The sequence below is a fragment of the Gambusia affinis genome, linkage group LG06 (assembly GCF_019740435.1).
Source record: "Gambusia affinis linkage group LG06, SWU_Gaff_1.0, whole genome shotgun sequence".
Lineage (NCBI taxonomy): Eukaryota > Metazoa > Chordata > Actinopteri > Cyprinodontiformes > Poeciliidae > Gambusia > Gambusia affinis.
The window spans coordinates 13,440,839-13,456,724 of record NC_057873.1 but is presented as its reverse complement, the minus strand read 5'-3'; the positions used below and the strand labels follow the sequence as shown (position 1 = coordinate 13,456,724).

Below are 15,886 nucleotides of genomic sequence, written 5' to 3'. Positions count from 1 at the left end.
AGAGAACTATAGGTCATAGTTTTCTTCACCTCTTCCTTGATTAGAGGATTTGAAAACTTTCTTGACGTCTGCCCCTATGGTTTAACCACAGGTGGAAAAGGGTCAGAATCTTGGTTCACAACACAGTTTAGAGAAACAAAACACAAATAAATATACTGTAATACTATACATGTATTGCTAGTGGCAGTTAGCTTGGTCATTGGCCAAATCCCATTCGATTTCAAAGTTTTGAGTAGAGGATAGTTAAGTTGTGCTTGAAAGCTTCCCCACATTCATGTTTAAACTTCAAAGATAAAAGAAATACAGCATAATTTTCTAAAAATGAAAAGTCAACATGCTGTTGGAGATCTGTTGCTATATGGTGCTTAATAACCGAATATCACAGTTAAATCTTTCCCATTTACCTCGTAAATCCTTCTAGTGGATTTACTTCGTAAATAACTCTACTAGTTCCTCTCGGTCTATCTCTAAAGGTAGGCCAAATACTACTACTGTAGTTGTGGTTATAATTTCATTACCATAGTAATGCAATTATTATTATTAGAGCGTTGCTCTACTTCACCACAAAAAAGGGACTTCAAATAGAAATGCGGGCAAAACATTCTCAAGTCATGTGGTGGTTCCTGCCAGTAACCTGGTGAAGTATTTCTCTTGTGCAGCTTAAAGATGACCTCTCTCTCCCGAAGGTTGACCTTGAGTAGAACATGTGCATCATTGCTCAAAACAACAGCAATGTTTCTATTGGATAGCAGAGGACACAGGCACCTGAATAAAACGTCCCTTCAAAGTATGTGCTGGGTGTCATTGTAGTATTATTGGACTAAAAGGCAGTAAAGGCAAACAAAAAATACATTAAACTAATTCAGCTGTAGGCTGGTCACAATTATTGCTGGTCACAGTCATTGCTGAACCAAACATAAAATAGCTAAGTTTGCAGGCAGTAAAGGTCAAACTCTATCAATGTTAGTACAATGAGAAAGGCATGAAATGCTAAAAACAATCTGGATCCAAGTCATTTACTAATACCATAGAATTGTTGCTTACACAGCATGCCGTCTTTTGCACATCTAGTGGTGGATATTTTACTGTTCTCACAATCACAGGCACATTATAAGTGCTGCTGCATGACTGCACCATGTGTGCAGTACAGAATATACAGGATGACTGCTGTATATTATACATGCAAAAGAGTCTTTGTGCCATCTAGTGGCAAAAAGTTAACATAAATTCATATCCATTTCAAAACAGTGCTTCTTCATTTATTAATTCTGAGAAGTGTAGCTGTTTAGTTATGTTTAATATGTTGTCAAAATAATGGAAATTCAACTTGATCATTTTCAATACTCCACATGCAATTTATTTTGCACATTCAAAAATATCAAGTCCTACCAGTTTGTTTGTTGTTTTTTCTTAAAACCTGAATAAAGTCTTGAATCTCAATACAAAAGTCATTTTTCGTCTTTTGTCTAGAAGACCAATTTCAGTGACAAACCTTTTTCCTGGACATGGGTAAGTACAAACTGTCTCCTGAACCCTCCAGTCGGTTTATGGCTTTGGTGTCATGATTGAAGTCAAGGTAGGAATTCTGCAACACAGAGCTAAAACAACATCAGTCCAAAAAGAGGCAGGAAAAAATATTTATAACGTAAGACCATGACCGCCGCCCACCTGCATGGATTTTACTCCAATTCAGAGTGAACCACATCACTGCAACAGACAGCACGGATGCCCATGGTGGGATGTAAAGAAATCTGTTGTGAAAAGTGGAATATAAAATCACACTGTCAGCATACCATCAACAATGAGAACTGTAAATGCTTGACTTGATATTTTGCACCTTCAGTAAATACAAGAAGTCATTTTAAAAGGGAAAAGATGAGTTTAAACCATTAAATATTTCAATCAAGAACATTCTCCAAAAGATTGTTCGCATTTCATAAATCAAGATGTTTCATTAGTTTTGCTCTCATTTCAAAGTTTTTGATTATTTTTTCTTTTACTGGCCATTACACAGCAGCAAGACACACAAAAGACGAAAGCAATCTTTATTTTTTTTTTTTAAAGTCTTCTAGGAGTAATTTTACTGTGCTATACTTTTTACTTTTACTTTGATTGTGAATTAATTGTTGGTCTTATGTGATTTTTCTAAGAAAAAAAATTGCAGATATTAAACCTATATTAACCACAGATTTCCATACAAACATATTTTATATTGATTTCATGTAACCTTTTAATTTGAAATGGGCTTTTTAATGGTTTTTTTTTTTTCACTATCATCATATTTAACAGGTGTAAAAGCTTTAAAACAGTCTGTGTGTAATTTTCTAAATAATGTGTTTAACTTTGTGAACCTAGTTCCTGTATTTTTCACTATTTTAATTTTTAAAATGTACCTTAACATTATATATTGTCACTAGAAATACTTTGCACTTATCCAACATAAATACGTGCATAATTTTATATTTTTGTCTGTCTGATTACATTTTTCACAAATCTAATTAAAAATTATGAGCAATTATTTATTCATAACTTGAGTGGCATTTTTACCAAATAGTTTTTAACTCCTTGACTAGCTTTTGGATAACTGCTGTTCCCTCTTCTGGAGCAAAAATACATTGAAATAATTCTACTCAAGTAAAATTTTTAGCTACTTTATCCACCTCTGTCTAAAATGTCTTTCAATTATTAGTCTCCTATTCTGTGAAAACAGCTCTGTAAGGCAGACACCCTGTTTACTTTTAGGACAAGGCTTCAAATATTACTTTTTTGAAAAAAGTCTAGTGGTTTAGTTTACTCTGAATTATATTGTGCTATATTTATGCATGAAGTACAATTATTGCTGTCATTAATCTTCTGATCTCAGTTCAGTGAATTGGTGTTTGTCTGGTTTCGTTACAGTTAGTGTTTCCTATGGAAAATAGTAATAGCCCACGGTTTCTGTTTTAGTGTTTCTCCTTTCTGTCTTCTCAACCACTAAATCGCTGCTGCAGATGGTCTGGTTATGCTTGGCTGCAAAGAGAACGACTCAGTTCAATTGTCATTTACACCCACAGATTATAATAAACTTTGCAAATTTAGCTCGGATAATGCAGGAAAGAGATAATAAAAAATAAAGTAGCTCCACTGTTGTGTGGTTTTTAGCTCAGCCAAAGCCAAAGTAAGCATCTGGGAAGAGGGCCTTTGCTTTTTATTTTTCAAAAACTCTGAATATCTATGTCATATGTATACACCGCTAACGGCATTTTTTTTTTTTCTAAACAGTGAGGTTAGTAGGTCCAAATGGAAAAAAAACATTTCTGCAAATGATCTGTTTTCAAAATATGTATACTATTGTTTCCTAAGAACCAGGTACTTCACGTATGGAAAGAAAGAACTGATGGTCTTTTCACTGTGCGCATTGTGTAGAAATGTTGCAGTGAACTCATTACCTGCACGTGAGCCACCGTAGTGGCACACTCAGTCAGTATCTGTGTAATGCAATCACAAAAGAGGAGAATGGTTAAAAAAATACTCAGTTTTCAATTTATTTATTTCCTTCCATTATCGGAAGTTTGGTTGAAAATGTAACATCTGAGAGAGAAACCCAGACAAATAATCATAGGATGAAAGTTAAAACACTGATTGAGAGTTCAACTCCTCCACTCCATGAGTAAACCCTAATATCTGACAGTGCAGTAAGAACCTGACATTTTAGCTTCAGCAACAAAATGTCAGGAATTGTGACAAAGGCCAGTTATGGAGCAGTAAGATTTAGAATGGAAACAAGGTGAATGTTGACATAAACAGGAAAATGACATGACAGGAACATGCTGACCTGTAAAGTGACCACATTACTCAATACTGCCACCTGGCTACCATACAAAAAGTCTTCCACAAATCAACAAAACTTGATAACCCAACAATGATGACCCTCTCGGTAGTTCCTCAAGTGTAAAGATCTTTTTCCAGTAATACCATCAGCTGCTGAAGCTGCACAAGAAATGTGAACAGGAAATATAATAAACCATACAGTCCATGTCTTCATTAGAAGAATATGAGTGTGGGTTAAACAATTATCTAGCTGAACAAGCCTGCTTGGGACCATTACACGGCCTTCTCTTTAGAAGAGAGGGAGGTGAAATAAATAATATTTTGAGAGCCTATAATTAATATAGCAGGCTATAATAAGTAATATATATATTTCTTTTTTATTATTGTTATTGTGCTTACTGGCTTCAGAGTGCAGCAGTTTATGGCCTCCTGTCATCTACAATAAATGTCATATTTTCTTCATAATGAGATCATGAAAAAACCTCCCTGGAAGGAAGAAATGCAGAGGTATTAACTAACCAGCATAGCAACCTTAAACTTACTTTGATTCACATATGGTGATTTGGTTTGGATTTTAGTTTCATGGCTTTGAAAGATACATGTGGTTAAATGTAATAAATATTCACCTCAAGTATATATTTATCATATTTTTCTATAAGAACAGAGGTTACAGTGAAATAACATCTACTGATAGCAATGATAGCAAAAAACAAAGTTTGGCTATTAAAAGGTTGTGTAATACACATTTTCATGAACCTCACCAGGAGCACATTCCTGAGCCAACACCGGTGGGTTTTTTAATCTTTTTTTTCCTCTAGGCTACTTCATGAAATCTTTCAGCTTGAATAATAAAAATGTACAGTGAATTTTACAAAGTGCTTTTTTTTTTTTTGTAACTAAGATTTCTTTTCTTTTTATAACTGGTAAAGAGCAAATGCAGGTTGTAGAACCTTGAATACAAGTAAAAACACTGACATCTGTTTTTTCCCCTAATCTCCACCCACTTCTTCCAGTTTTTATGTGTGTGTTGGGTGGGGGTAGCGTCTCATTAGTGGTGAAGGCTCTCCCACTGCTTTAGGGTTTGCCAGCCTCCTTACAGAAACTTGCTACCACTTAGATCATTACTTTGGCCTCCACAACTAAAAGATGCACACACACATTTTTTGTACTAAAAACCTTAAAATGCATTATATTTCTTGACCAGTGAAAAAGTGCAACAGTAGTCATAGAGTTGAAACCAGGTATTTACATACACTGTATTTTAAAAAAAAAAGTAAAAAAATTCTTCTCATTCTCTGGCAATAGGTCAGACAAAACATTGACTTTATTTTTCATAAGCCAAATTGGTTTCTTTAAATCTTTTGGCTATATAAACAGGATGGACGCATCAGTAACAACATCAGAAAGCCCATTTTAACTTCTTGGCTAATGTGTTGAGATATTGCGCCACTATTTCTTTATGTACTTTAATTATGGTGCCATCTTCTTAGTGAAGTATATCAGTATCTCCTAAAGCAAAAGACAGACATGTTGCTCTAACCCATGCTAACATTACCTGACAGTTGGAATGGTGTTGTCAGGCTTGTAAGCTTTTCCCCCCTTTTCTTTTTCCAACAAATGTAATGATGGGTATTCTGATTAAACACAGAAGATTAAATAGAGCCAATGTTTTCATTATTTGTGTCTGTGCATGTTTTCTAAATGTAACCTGGCTTTTTTGCTACTTTTGGAATAGTCCTCGCAGAGGGACTTCTCGGCTCATGTGCAGGATTTGTTTGTGAATAATTTCACTCTCCAGCCAGTATTTTCACAAGGTCTTTGGTGCTGGATTTGATATTTATATTAATATGAAGACCTGTTCATATCCTAGATGTGGTTTCACATTTTCTTCAGTTATTTTTGACAACCTTCACTGTGCCCTGGAGCGTCCTTTTGCTGTTAGCTCTTAGTATTCTTCTCCGTTTTTGGGTCGACCCTTGTGACCTCTGCAAACTGTGGATTTAACCAAGTGGTGCAAATTGGCAAATATAGCAAAATCCTTCAAGGGCAGCTAAACATTTTAGGTCATACAGAATAAATATAGTTGATATCAAAGTGACTTAGGAAAACTGAATGCTGAATCAAAAGCATCAGTTTAGGAGCAAGCACACTGCATACTCAATAAAAAGTTTTATTGTTTTTTTATTCAATTGTACAAGCTATATCACCTGTAGAAAAACTATGATTTATCTTGATTACAGTTTTTTTTTTTTTAAATAAAGACCTATGGGGTGTATAAAAGTGTTTTTTAACACCACTTGTGTTTATGTTGTTTTCAATACATATGGAATTTCAGTAATTTAGGTGCTGCTGCATGACTAAACTATGTACCTTGCTGTTCTGCGTCTACTTTTCATCTACTGGGGGGGGAAAAAAAAAAACAAAAAAAAAAACAGATGGAAAACACAAATATGCTTCACTAAGCTGTGGCCATTTCCTGAACAATGAATGCGATTAATGTCAAAAATCAGAAATATCAGTACAGTGACAAAAAACTGAATTTCCTTCAACCATGTTTTTATTTGCAAATGCACAGAATCTGTACATACAAAAGAAACAAAAAAATCCAGTGGAGCCTTTTTTTCTGAACTAAATAAATTACAATAAATCACCACATGATAAATAAGCCAACTGCAGCTGGTAACACTCACTGAAGTAACGGGGAAGAGAAGTTATGTTAATTTTGTCAAGTGTGAGCAGTGTAACCAAAAGAAATAACTAAACGTAAGTTAGTTATATTAACACATTGTTATTTTTGTTCTCAGAAGATGAAATAACTGATTCAAACTAGAAGAACAAAATCAACTAAGAACTAACCCCTAGCCCTAACCCACAAATCCTCAAATGAGATTTGTAAAGGTTGTTTCCAGTCATACTGCCTGAACTAATCCAGTCCACTGCAAGAACTGAGACATAATGTAACAGATCAACAGTGTACCTTCTGGGACAAGGGTCTCCCACACAACAATTTTGTTTCCAGAGTTAAAGATTGTCATGAAAGTTAAAAAAAAAAAAAATGCAAAATACAGAGCCTGAGTGAAACCTTTAATAGGCAAAGTATCAGGGAGAGATTTAGAGTGCAAAGATTCCCAAAAGGCACTTTGTCAAATTAAGATCCAAAGATCTATATTTGTGATAAATGTTATCAGAAATGTGACTTTACTTGGAAAAGCATTATCATAAATGTGGGTGTAAGTAAAAAATGGCTCCCGAATCCTCCAGCTTTTTTAAGGCTTTGGCTTCATGGTTGAGATCATGGTAGGAATTCTGCAACAGAAAAGAAAACATCGTCAGTTCAGACATAGATGGATATACTGAAGACATTTAAAATGAAAAGCCATGACCGCCACCCACCTTCATGGATTTCATAGTATCGTATCCATAGTAGTGGATGAGTTGCCGCGGATTATTTGAACTGGGATATCCAAATCCAGCAATGTGGACCACATCACAGTAGTTAAGCGCAACATAGACAGCAAGAATACCAGTAGTAGGGTGAACAGAAACCTGTAGGGCAGCAGGGAAGATGGCAAGTGATGAAAAATAAACTCACTCCTAAAGAATTTCCCAATGTTTGGTTATATCCATCCTGACATCAGCAATAACAAGAAATTAAAAGAATGAGCAAAGAAAACATCTTGCGAAAAGTCAAGGAGTTGTTGTGTATTTTGAAAAGCTTCATGCATGATTCATGGTTTCCATTTACTAGCAGGATTTCAGGAATGACTCATCTACCACTAGATGGTAGTAGAGAGAAGCACTTGCTGATGCATTGAGCTTCTTGAACACCAGTTGGAATGTGCCGAATTCAAAATAGAAATATAATTTGAAGATTTTTAGGTAAATAGGGATTTTTTACTTTTTCCAACTGATTTTCAGTCATATTGAAGACATTACCAAATATAGATGTAGGTACATAACTCTGTCAAATACGACAATATACTAGTCTTAAAACCACCAAGTTTGATATTGTTCTATTTAACAACTTGGAGGCTTTTGTATAAAACAAGATGAAAAGAGGATACTTAAGAAAACTGGTTAAATACGCAAAAGAAATACTGGCTCAAAATAAACATCTATTCATTTATTTATTGTTTATCATTTATTCATTATTCAACCAAATTAACATATGGCTGAAATTATTGAGCATAAATCTGCAGGTCACTAGTTCATAGCTCCCAAGGTTTTACACCGCTTAAACATTTCACGTTGTCACGTGACAACCACAAACTTCAGTGTGTTTTAACATTTATGTGACAGATAATCATAAAACAGAGAAAAATTATCAAGTAAAAGAAAAATGACTTGCCCTTTACAAACATCTCACCAAATTAAAATCCAAAAAGCGTGCCTTGAAAATTTATGTTTCACACGAATTCTCCTTCCATTCTGTGTTTCAGCCATTTTACCAAATACAACATGCAAAGAAGTCCGACTCTGAATGCACAAAACTGTTTAAGACAAAGCTGAAAGGTTTACAGTTGTAACCTGATTCCGGGGAGCTGAATATAAATGTAAACACTTTTCAAAATTTTTGTATGGAAAAAAAACTAATTCTCTCCATTTCCCAAATATGCATACTTTGTATTATCCAAATAAATTAAATCCCAATAAAATACATACAAGTGTGTGTGTGTTATGTGACATAACTTAAAAACGCTAAAGAGATATGAATAGTTTTGAAAGGCGGTGTGCAGTTTATTTTAGTCTACAAAATATGTATCTCAATTCCAGATAGATTTGTGGTCCTGAACCACATCCACCAAAAACATTTTAAAAACCATCTGAATGCAAATGCTCAATAACGGCTCCACAAGAAGAAATGTTCCACTGCCAAGAGCTAGTAATTAAACATATTTCAAAATTACTGCACATTGGACATAACTGGTCTTATGAAAAGTGCAACAGAACCATACTTGTGAAAGAAAACTATAAAGAAAACAAAAAACAGAACTACAAGTACAAACACTGTTTGAAAGGAACAATACATAAAATTGGAAATTGATACTTTTAAGAATGACACACAGCTAAATCTGTTGCTGCAGAGTAAGTCTGCAACATAACTAAAACAGGATGTCAAACTGTTTCACAACTGTTAGTGGAAAGACAGCTTGCAACCCCTCCTCCCCACAAAAAACAAAAACTAGTGGTGCTTCCAAAAGTACAGAAACATGTCCATTCAAATTTGTCCTGTTTCAAATCTGTGCAAGAATTAAGCAACCAATACAAATTTCAGAAATAAAGTAAGGTCGGTATCATAAAATAAACATCAGTTTGAAATAATAAAAGTCAGGGAGACAAAGGGCAGAAAATATAGGTTCCCATGTTTCCTTCTATTCTTAGGGACTTGATTAACCTCGTCAAGATTCCATTTTTTGCAGCTTTAGGGTGAATATCCAAATTTGGTGACTTTAATGAACAAACAAAATGACCATTACACATATCACAGTTATGTTGTAAAGCACCGATTATCTTGTCAAAAGAGAGAGAAAATATTTTGACAATTATCTCTGAGACCATTTGACCTCAGCTGGAGCTCAAAGTCCAGTTTTGTGTCACTGCAAACTGCCACATTTCCAGTCAGAACAAAAAAAAAAAAAAAAAAGTTTTGTTTAATTTAGAGGGTTGAACTGATCTGTGTTGGCAGTAGATATGTGTTTTTTTTTCCCTTTATCTCAAGTTTTGGGTCCAGTATAGAACATTCCGAGATAAATGACACTACAGGACTATCAGTCCAAAATGAAAACCATCCCTCATCTCAAACACGTGCGAGTCCCAGAATAAACGTATGCATCATTTCATCAGCATTTAACTGATGTTATAAGAGTAATTACTCATGAGTGACGTTTACAAGGTCAAATCGTATGCAAAGTTGAAGCAAAGAGAGGGCATGATGGTAGGAAGTCCAATAGAAAATACAACAGTAACTGGCTCAGAAGATAGGAGATTTGGGAGGTGGGGCAGCCTTATCTGACCCGGGTTTACCGTCACCAAGTTTGAACCCAACAGTAATCCAGCAGCTGAGGAACCAGCCCACTCCCGGAGGAAGCAAAAAGGAACATTTTGAAGTAAACAAGCTAAATCAGGCATTATGCTGAATGTGTGCTCATATGTGGTGTCAAAGGCTAAATTACTGAACTGATCCAAGAATATAACTGTCAGGAATTCAATATTTGAATTACAGAAAAGTATCTGAAGAAACAACTATATCAAAACTGCTACATCTAGATCTATTAAGTGCATTACAAGCACAATAAAGTCTACCGACTGGATGGATGACATAAACACATGGAGTGACAAGCTTTTTTTTTTTTTTAAGTGTTATTGCCCCTAGCTTGCATTTGTTCTTCAGCAGATATTAGTGAAACATTAAACTGTGTAGCTCTCTGGTGCTTCTGCTTTTGAAGTTACAGAACTGTTTGCCTGATGGCAGCATTTCAAAAGTTCATGAAGAAGGGCTGACAAATCTTTGGTGATGTTCAGTCATGTTTATCCACAGGTAGTGAAACAAACTAAAGCACAATTATATGATAAGTAAAGCAGATCATCATCTTACTGTGGAGTGGATCATCTTTATAAATGTCCCTAAAAAAAAAAAGAAAAAAGAAAACTAAAGACACTGCCAGATGAATAAGTACTTCTCCATTGAGAGCGAAGAATACTTCCCCCACTCATTTGACATCTTGCAGAAGATGATCAGCATTATTCCGGTAATATTTCTTCCCTCTGCTGCTTCCTATTAAATGGTTCTAAAAAAGGGACTTGGTTGCTGATAAGTTGCTTTGTCCTGCTGGCCTTGCTGATGCACGTAGCATCAGTGGAATGTTTCCCCCTCCATAAAGCTGATATCCTGCCTAAGCTAACTTTTTTATGTTTACACACTCATTTAGGCAGTTATCGGATATAGTGGATTTTTTTTTTCTTTGTTGCTGTTGAATAAGAGAACCTGATACACCTATACACTGAACTTCACACATCAGCAACTGGTCAAAAGTCACAGTTTACCTTTATGGATAAACATTTGCAGTACCAGTAGAATCTTTTTTTGCACATTTTTTGAAGACAAAGATAGCTTGGCGTTATGTTCATCTAACCATTATCTAGCACACTTGTTCTTCCGCAGATATCCAGCAGTCAAAGGGCGAGAATAGAATACTAGACAGGTCGGCATTCCGGGCATTACATTGAACTACTTACAAAGGCCAATTGAACCTATATATGTCAGTTAAAAAGCTGTAGGAAAGGTTTCTAAACTTTCTTGTTATGCATTCAGCCCTAGATAAACCACAAAACCTCAAAATTATCGGAGCAAAAACCAACCCAAAAAGAGATCACCACATTCAAACAACAACAAAATAAAAACCTCTGGAGACAGACTTTCTTGAGTTTTCAAAGTGATCTCTACATTCCTCCAGGTTTGTTGACAATCTTTCTAACACCTAAAATTAGCTGTTACTTCTCCCTCATGCCAGTATTTTTAATAGGAATCCTATAGCTTTTATAGCATACAGAGGATAAAGACAAAAGCCAACGTAATTCACAAGGAACAAAGGTTGCTTGATGTCAGCAAAAATATTCAAATCATTAATAAATATTACAAACAAGATGCTTGCTTAGTGAGGTAAAGTGAGGCAACGTTTCATAAAAAACAGGAGACTTATTAATCCACGATAGAAGGCGGCAAGACAGTTTAACTTCTTGGAACAAAAAATGGAAAGAAATGGACTGTTTAAAACATTTTACAGCTTTCTGGTACCAACTCCTCAACTATTAAACAGGGGTGATTTAATCATGCTTTGGGTTTGTATCACCGCCAGCATGGTAAACAATTCTGGAGACATCAAAAAAGTAGAAAGAAAAGACGACAAGACTTTTCAGAGTAGGAAAAACTTTTACACACACAACATGCATACGATAAAGAAGAGCAGCAGATCATTTACCTTCATGTTGTTTACCTGTTAAGCAGCCTATAACAGCAGGGCTATAAAACTCATTTTATTGCTTATTTTATTTCAGCTTCAAACAACCACATAAAGATAATTTAATTTTGGCATATGCTGCTTCAAAACAATATTCTTATTTTTGCCATTTCTCTTGACTGGTAATCTGTTTGGAGAGAGAACTGCACACGTTTAAGATGATATTGTTTTGAAAACTTCATGCAAAACGCCCAAAAGTCAAAAGGGGGTTAACGGCATCACTAACAGACCACTAAAGACAACCACATGCTGCAATAGATGGCATCTTATAGCTGGAATAAATCTGCTGATACAACCAAAGCCTCAAGAAACCAGCAGAAGCAAAACACAAAGGAAGTCTATTCATTTGTGTCACCACATATGTTATAAAGAGAAAAGAAAACAGAAAAACACATGCAGGATTCAATAAATTGCTTATTTTATACATGATTAATTTTATTTGAAACATTTTAATAAATACCTTGCCTATTATTTTAAGGGAGCATTCAACAAGAAAGCATCCAGGATGTAACATACTTGACCTCCCATATTTGGGTTAATCAGGATCCTCAAATCCAGCACTGAAGGCCCATGTCCAGGGCCTTCGGTGCCCAGGACATGGGCACTCCATGTCCACAGTTGTCCTGCAACGTTTAGACGCAGGACATGGGTCATCTCTGGTGCAACGCACCCGAAGCAAATGGAAAACTTCACTGCACACTGAAATGGTAATTCAGTCAGAGTCTTGCTAGTGACCAGATTATCTGACTCAAAACGTTCACAGAAAGATGTTGCCAATAAAGCCTTTATCAAACTTTTAAGCCATGCCTCTTGCAGAAGCGTCAATCTGAACAGAACATTATAGTTAACACCTCCACTTTGGTATCACAGGAGTGTGCAACAACAAAAAGTCACAGAGCCAACCTGATTCTAAGTGAATAGAGTATGTCAACATCACAACCCAACAGCGTGTGTGTGTGAGTGGACTAAAACGTGTCCATCTCTTGAGATCAGGTTTGGAACAGAGGTGGTGTGTGAATGTTGCAACAGATAAAGTGAAAGGGGAAAAAAGTAGTTGCACGTGAGGCTTCAACACACCAGAAACTTCCTTTCCATTTGGCACAGACGCACAAGAAAAAAGGCTAAATTAATCACAGATTCTGCAAAAAGAAAAAAAAAAGATTAAAAAAAATGTGTCCTGTCAAATTCTAAACCTTAGTTTAGACACAAGTCCCTCTCCTTCCAAACACTTAAAATCAGGATCTTTCAACCCATTCTTCCTGCCCACATTCCTCACACTCTGGCCCTTCCCGTACAGTATGTGCAGATGTTGCAGAGGTCCTGTTGGGTGAGCCTGCTGACTGCCTGTAGGATCTCCGTCTTCCCACTGCTCATTCCTCTTATTCACCAACCACTTGTGTTTGCATTGCAGCCCAAAAGAGTAACAACCCCGAGTCACTGTTCAACAGAAAGGATCCAGAACAGAGGGGATAAGCAGAAAAAAAACAAGGTACACGAGCTTTACGAAGCAAAGTAGTTGTGAAAGGAAACGAGAGAATTCAGTCCAAATATGTGTAATGAAATCCAGCTTAAGGCCCAGGATTTCCAAATCCGATCAGTAAGGTTTACACAACAGTTGCTCTTTCATAACCATGCACTTAATCCTTTTACTTGTATTTGTTTTAATAGTTATTTTGTCAATTTTTTTATACCATTAATCAGTTCAAACTCAAATCTGGGGAAAAATTAGTCCCAAATAAGGAGATTTACCACAAAATAATAAAATAAAGAGAATACATAGACTTAGCACTGAAAGAAAATGCTAAAAACAGAAACATCTGTTTAAAATTTATACAAAATTCTTGCTATGAAACTGAATTAGCCATGGTTTTACTATGTAGCCAAAAAAGCAGGAAGCACTAATGACAAGCAGAAGGTAATCTTCACCATGTTGTACTGTATTTATAAATACAAAACTTCAGCTTTAAATATGTAGCCAAAATTTCAAGCAACTTGTGTTTCAATGTGATTTATACACAGAATTAAAGACAAATTAGTGGAAACTGTGGCTAATCAGGGAATAATCCATCCAACCTTCTTAACATTCATGTGGGAAACAGTGATGACCAAGTGGAAAACAAAAAAGAAGCAAAAAGAAAGAAGGTTCTTGTGGGGAAACTGGAGTTTAGAATACAGCTGAGCCACAGCACGGCCATCTGAACAGAATATTATGGTCAAGGCCTCCATTTTGGCATCACTGGAGTGTGCAACAACAAAAAGTCACAGAGCCAACCTGATTCTAAATGGATCGCGTGCGTCAACATCACAACACAACGTGTGTGTGAGTGTGTGTGGACTAAAACGTGTCCATCTCTCGAGATCAGGTTTGGAATAGAGGTGGTGAAGGTCAGCACTGGTGCTCATAAATAATTGCTTACAAGGTGAACAGATTTTCCTCAAAACAGACAGTACAGATCTATTTATATGGTAGAGAGTTTTCAATATATCAATGTGCAAGAGTAGGAAAGTGTATTTTTATACTACTTTTAAAAAAGAAAATTATGAAGTTAACATGCCTCGTAACAGCTTATTGATAAAAACCTATCAATAATAATTTAATATTAATTAATGCAAAACACAAACTTAACAGCTTCTTGCAAACTAGTCGGGGACTTTTACTTTTTTGGGATTAGTCCATAACTCTTAAGACTAGCAAGTGCCGGTATCTGCAGTAACGAGAGCAAAGATGGGTTCCCTTGAACCACCATCTGCATATGTTACTGGAAAATCAATCAGGATGTACCTCTGCAGAAAAAAAAACAACAATAAAAAAGTTTTAATATTTTGTAATTTTGTGTATTTTGAGTCCCTTTGGGAAGTGGAATTAAATTTTAGACCAAAATAAATAAATAGTTTTGGGAGTTTTTAATCTGATTAAATGACAAAACCAATCAAATTTGACCAAAACACAATGCAACAGTCAAGTGAATAAATAAACCTGAATAATATTTTAACTAAAGGCTTTAAGTATAAGTTCATAATTTCCATTATGCTACAAACATTTAGATAAAAGAAAGCCCTCACCTGTTTTTCCTTTTGAGAAGAAAGAATCTTGAGAAGTTTATCTGCTGTCTGGAGCAGAAAATGGGGGTCCAGCACTCGGATTTTGCTTACGTCACCCAACCAGATTTGGGGCGGGGGTTTCCAGAAACCTTTTCTAACCTTTGAGGGCAACAGATGGAGAGGGAGATTGAGAGGAAAAAAAAAACAAACAAAAAAATAGGACATTATAAAAGCAAAAGCATCAGAAAGATTCATATTCTTTAAAGCGACATCTACTCGCTTGGAAGAAGCATTTAACGTACGCAAACTGAGATGCAATTGAACTTAATGTCTGCAGGCCACTGAGTCGATGTGCAAATTAGCAGGTAATGACCCTGCAACTATTAGCAGCAGGAGGCCGGAGATGCCGGGAGCAACAGAGTGAAGGATGTCTGCGATGGAAACACTATTAACTCTGAATAGCAGTGGCTTTGCCCAGGTTTACCCTAGTAAGTACTTCTTCCATATATGCAAGATTTTAGGGACCGTTTTGAGACAAAGAGGAAAGTTGAATAGAGTTCAAATGCAAGGGTGGGAGATTGTGCGTGCTCTCACACACACACATACACACATCCTTTACCCTTTTTTCATCATAGATTATCTCTTTGAGCCACCGTAGGTCTTGTTGTTTGAAAGGCACTAGGACCATGAGTGTGTCCGGGTCGTTATGCAACGCAGGGTTGTAGGAGGCGGACTCAGGGTAGAAGAACCTCATGGTGGTCTTGTTTCCTACGTCCTCCTCGTAGCCTCTTACAGGAGCATCATTCAACCTAAAGCATGGAAGAATTCAGGATTTGAATAAAAATCTTTAGTCAGAAATATTCTTTTAATAATGTACTTTCTCAATGCATTCCTTTAATCGGCTCCATTTTATAAGTCATATTTTTCTCCTTGGTATTCATTCCATTTTCCTCCTGTCTCAATATACACCTTCATTTTCACTTCTGATGAAATGACAACACCTGTGGGCTCCAACA

At 35.9% G+C, this 15,886-nt stretch overlaps 1 protein-coding gene across 2 annotated transcripts in view; it reads right to left on the bottom strand.

Moving 5' to 3' along the window:
- Window positions 1–6,877: 6,877 nt before the first annotated feature.
- Window positions 6,878–15,886, bottom strand: part of st3gal4 (ST3 beta-galactoside alpha-2,3-sialyltransferase 4) — a 28,893-nt gene continuing 19,884 nt past the window's right edge. For both annotated transcript variants that reach the window (XM_044118627.1, XM_044118628.1), the window contains exons 8-11: window positions 15,490–15,679; window positions 14,892–15,029; window positions 7,204–7,356; window positions 6,878–7,116 (exon numbers count right to left, since the gene is read on the bottom strand). In XM_044118627.1, the coding sequence (XP_043974562.1) occupies window positions 7,027–7,116; window positions 7,204–7,356; window positions 14,892–15,029; window positions 15,490–15,679 (571 nt within the window). In that variant the 3' untranslated portion in view covers window positions 6,878–7,026. The remainder of the gene's footprint in view (window positions 7,117–7,203; window positions 7,357–14,891; window positions 15,030–15,489; window positions 15,680–15,886) is intronic.